Source organism: Arachis ipaensis, chromosome B03, assembly GCF_000816755.2.
Source record: "Arachis ipaensis cultivar K30076 chromosome B03, Araip1.1, whole genome shotgun sequence".
Taxonomy (NCBI): Eukaryota; Viridiplantae; Streptophyta; class Magnoliopsida; order Fabales; family Fabaceae; genus Arachis; species Arachis ipaensis.
The window spans coordinates 135,362,068-135,367,396 of record NC_029787.2 but is presented as its reverse complement, the minus strand read 5'-3'; the positions used below and the strand labels follow the sequence as shown (position 1 = coordinate 135,367,396).

Genomic DNA, 5,329 nt, shown 5'->3' with positions numbered 1-5,329 from the left:
ATAATAATTTTAATCTATATGATTAAAATATCGAATGCTAATGCGTAAAGTTCTTTTATATTAATAATATTCACAAACTAAAATTATTGAGGAAAACTTAAAAGTTAAAACATCCTAAGTAACCTTTTGATTAACTTGTATTGAATAATTTGGATGCTGATTGTCTTCTAGGTAGAGTTGTGAATATAGTACTTCCGTATGAAATGAATATTGGAGAAATAATTTATTTTAATAAATAAATATAAAATAGCGCCAAGAGAATATAATAATATGATAAGAAAATTAAGTGGAGACAATTTGTTTATTTATTTGATGATTGGCGAATCTAATAATGGCAGGACATTTAGGTGTGATAATATAAGCAAGGGCTGGTAATCTAACAGAATCTGGAATAATTGGTGATGCCATCTGTGCTCACAAAATAAAGAAGCTTGACCCGTCCCGTACTTAGTTATTAACGTTGTCATTTGAAAAATAAGTAAATATTAAACAGAAGAAGAAGAAAAGAGATAGAAGCAGCAGCACACGGAAATGACATCACTCAAAAAGCTGCACACAGCTTCAATGGAGCTGGAGTTCAAGTGGTAGTTTCTAGTTCCTACAAACACAGAAGACAGAACTAGTATATTATATATATTCAATTTGTTTCCCTTGGCTCGGGAGAAGAAGTGATGGCTGAGGCAGTGGTGGTTCCCAACAAGAACAAGGAGAGCAGCCTCCTCCTGGGCCGCTTCGAGATAGGAAAGCTCCTGGGCCACGGAACCTTCGCGAAGGTGTACCACGCGCGCAACATCAAGACCGGTGAGGGCGTCGCCATCAAGGTCATCGACAAGGAGAAGATCCTCAAGGGCGGCCTCGTCTCCCACATCAAGCGCGAGATCTCCATCCTCCGCCGCGTCCGCCACCCTAACATCGTCCAGCTCTTCGAAGTTATGGCCACCAAATCCAAGATCTACTTCGTCATGGAGTACGTCCGCGGCGGCGAGCTCTTCAACAAGGTCGCCAAAGGCCGCCTCAAGGAAGACCTCGCTCGAAAGTACTTCCAGCAACTCATCTCCGCCGTCTCCTTCTGCCACAACAGAGGCGTCTTCCACCGCGACCTAAAACCGGAGAATCTCTTGCTGGACGAGAACGGCGACCTTAAGGTCTCCGATTTCGGCCTGAGCGCCGTTTCTGATCAGATTAGGCAGGATGGCTTGTTCCACACCTTTTGCGGAACCCCTGCTTACGTGGCACCTGAGGTTCTTGCCAGGAAGGGTTACGACGCAGCGAAGGTTGATATCTGGTCCTGTGGCGTCGTTTTGTTCGTTCTCATGGCTGGCTATTTACCTTTCCATGATCGCAACGTTATGGCTATGTATAAGAAGATCTACAAGGGCGAGTTTCGCTGTCCTAGGTGGTTTTCCCCCGAATTGTCCAGGCTTGTTGCTAAGCTTCTTGATACTAATCCTGACAGGAGGATTTCCATTCCGGACATCATGGAGAATCGCTGGTTCAAGAAAGGCTTTAAGCAGATTAAGTTCCATATTGAGGATGACAATAAGGTTGTGCAGCACGTTGCTGGTGGTGGTAATGATGCTGATTCTTCATCTGATTTGTCAGAAACAGATGAGTTTGAGGCCGAGGAAAGTGCCAGGAGGAGGAGGAGGAACAGCGCTTTGTTGCCACGGCCGGCGAGTTTGAATGCGTTTGATATCATATCGTTTTCTCCTGGTTTTGATCTCTCTGGCTTGTTTGAGGAGAAGGGTGACGAGGCGAGGTTTGTTTCCGGTGCGCCGGTTTCCAAGATCATATCGAAATTGGAGGAGATTGCTCAGTTGGTGAGCTTCACGGTGAGGAAGAAGGACTGCAGGGTAAGTTTGGAAGGTTCCAGAGAAGGCGTGAAGGGACCACTTACCATTGCTGCTGAGATTTTTGAGTTGACGCCTTCTCTGGTTGTGGTGGAGGTGAAGAAGAAAGGAGGGGATAGAGAGGAGTATGAGAGGTTCTGCAACACTGAATTGAAGCCAGGGTTGCAGAATTTGATGGTTGAGGACGAATCTCAACCTCAGTCTCACTCGGAAACTGCAACTGCATCTTCTTCACCATTACCTTCACCCACTGATGAACTCTCTCAACTGCGTACACTTTCTGACTCTGCAATCCACTTACCTTCTGAACTTGAATCTTTGAACCTAGATACATGAAGAGAGCAATCGTTACCTTCTCTCTTTTTTTTCTTTTTTGTGTACGGTAAATTTTCAGGTTTTCTCCTGCATTTCCCTGTAAGAAGGCTAATCTACGATATAGTGAAAGGATGAGCACACGTTTCCACATTACTTGGCTTAATTGGCAGATTCATGTGTAACTTTGTAACATCTATTAGTTTTTCATTCTTTATTAGTTTATTGTAGCTAATGTGAAAAGAATAAGAAACCAATTTCCCGTTAATTAATCTGTGTAGTATTCGGCAATGGCTTTGGTTTTTACTTTTTAGTCTTTCAGATTTCGGTTTGATTTGGAAAATGGAACCATTCAAAGGACATTTTAGAATTCACCAATTGTTGCCTTTTATATACAGTACCAAATCGGATTTAGAACTCAGATATCTTCTACAAAGGCATATGAAAGCTACGACTATTCAGGGCAACAAATAGATAAGTAAAAAGGTAGGTTGAGGACAATGTGACACTATCCAATTTGGTAGGTAAATGCAGTGTCATTTAGCAATAGAAATAGTAGAATGGTAGTTAAGTGTAAAACAAGTAGTTATCAGGATCCCAAAAAAAAAAAATGGTAGGAATTCTGTTGGGTTCATCCCAATGGATAACATTCACTTCATCCAAAGCATGCTTAATTTTCGTTGGAGCTCGCTCCTTACATATCCCCGCAATAAAATAATCTTAAGGGCATAGCTTTCAGTACTGAATGCTTCCAATTGCATCTGGCCCTACATTGTAACAAGTGGTGCATGTTGTTTACTAAAATTGTTGCTTTTACAGAACAGACACCATTAGTAAGTTGAAGCCTCAGCCACTTGCCTATGGGGGACCATAATGATGATGATAATAATAATTATCATAATATCATAGGTGTCAAGTATGCAAACCAAAATTCTAAGGTCTTTCTTTTTTTTTTTTTTCTTTTTTTAGGATTTTCAAATTTTTTGAATTGAATATTGTTATGTAGCTAGTTTCTTAGTTTCGGTAGTCTTGTTAGAAAAACAAATATCTAAGTGTAAGATTGAGCAGGTTCCAGCACTAATATATGATTTCTTGAACAATTAACACACTCTTTTATGCTGATGTAATAGAAGACTTTGATCTGTAGGGGTTGAACTATAAAAAATCGTTGTCTACTTGTCTTGTTGAAATAATACAGATTGCAATGTTTGTTGCTTTCTGTGTGGTCCAGATCAACATCAACCAGCATTTGTTTCCAATAATTCAATACTAGCTAGTACCCATGGTGGCTTATGGAACGAACTACAAGCAACTATTTTGCTAAGTTTTCTTTGTTCATATCTTCACTTTGTTATTATTTGTATGTGTTCTAAACTGGATTTATTTTATAAGAAAGTCTAGAGACATACTTTTATTAAAATTTGGTCAGCATTTAATTACTAAAAAAAGTAAGTAATTTCACACAATTGGATAAAATTTCACACCATTAAAAACATCAATAATAACTAATTGATGGCTACAAATCACAAATTTTACTGGCTCCTTAACACTCCTCTTTATTTACCTCTGAAATGGAAAACTAATTAATAAAAGGAAAAGTATATGGAACCAAAAAACCGTTTAATTAAAATAATTTTTTGAATAATATGTTTAAAAACCGCTCCTGAAATCATGGAGCACAAACAATAAAAACATTTTCCCCCTCTATTATCGGTTCCTTAAATCATACATGGCATAATTAATAAATATTTAAATTTTAATATCTTTCCATGTAAAATAATTTTAATTATGTAAATAATCCATGATTTAGATAGGATATTCATGAAAGGAAAATGTATAATTTCGTATAGAGTATGTTGTAAATTTTTCCTTACAATAATAATAAATAATAGATACCGTATTGCTAATTTGACAATAAGTGACTCAAAAACTGGCTAGTAACGACAAAACTCCAAACTGCTTTCACCTAAATTATGGAAAAATAGAAGGGAGGATAATTTGGATTGATCGTCAAATTAAAAAATAATTGCTCTGCCGATGCATTTTGTACTTTAAATCATTTATTTATAGATTCGAGGCATTTTTTCCTTTATTTGGCCCGCAATCACTTTGTTTGGAGATAATATGACAATTTAATATTTTACAGTAATACGTTTATACATATATAATTTCATATAAATGTCACAGAGCTGATATACAACTATACATACATGTGACAAAATTTAACAGTATTGGTGGCTGAAAGGCATAGTCTTTGTATTTCACATGTCGATGCTTAATCCTCTCAAATAGTGTTTTGGGCTTTTGGCAAATTAGAAGTTTAGAATCACTTTTGATTTTTCCATATAAAAGAGTCATGCGAATAAGCCGCTTAACAATATTCACAGTTTTGCTGAGAAAAACCAAACACCATTTTCTTTAATAAAAAAACAAAGATATGCTAATAAATAATCCGGTAAGACCTTTTTGCCCTTGTATAAAGTATGAAAAGTACAAACGCCTGGATTGTTGAAAGTGGAAGAGTACCAGATACCACTTCCTGTTCCTTTGTCCGTATTAAAAATGGAAGTACAACAAATCCATGCATGGCAAAATTTTTGTGGTGTCATGCTTCCTGACACTCCAGCATCATATTATATAGATAGGTATCGTAAGAGCTACAGCTTGGTGTTTTTCTTATATGATGTTCTTTTCTTTACCGCCTAAATCTTTTTTTTTTTACCAAAGATATGAGACTCGAACCCGCAACATTTTAATTGAGTATGGGGAGACTATGCCATTTGAGCTATTATTCATTGGCTAAAAATTTGAAAAGATAAAAGACTCGAATCCGCAACCTCTTAATTGAGTATAGGGAGTCTATGTCATTTGAGCTATTACTCATTGGTCATATACCTACCTGTTTATATCCTTTAATTTCATGTAATTTAATAGGAGTAAATCAGCTTAACTATACCGTCGCATATTTCATTATTAGTATAGATTTCAAAACGGGAACTTATGAACACTGTTGTTTAGCCTAGATTATCACTTTGTTTAATTAATTAGAAGTTATTTTCTGGAGACGTCATAATCTAGATTCCTCGATCTTATTTTGAGTGCTGGGCGATTTTGGTCCGCAGAAATTTTCAAAGGAGTGTTAAGGTCACCAAATTTGATTTAGGTGA

The 5,329-nt window shown here is 37.1% G+C and overlaps 1 protein-coding gene across 1 annotated transcript; it reads left to right on the top strand.

The window, feature by feature from the left end:
- LOC107632185 (CBL-interacting serine/threonine-protein kinase 12) lies at positions 336-2,430 on the top strand. The gene has a single exon (XM_016335863.2). It carries the CDS (start codon positions 672-674, stop codon positions 2,184-2,186), a length of 1,515 nt encoding a protein of 504 aa, XP_016191349.1. The 5' UTR covers positions 336-671; the 3' UTR covers positions 2,187-2,430.

Coding starts and splice junctions, on each gene's coding strand:
- LOC107632185 (XM_016335863.2), top strand. CDS start 672: ATGGCTGAGGCAGTGGTGGTTCCCAACAAGAACAAGGAGAGCAGCCTC.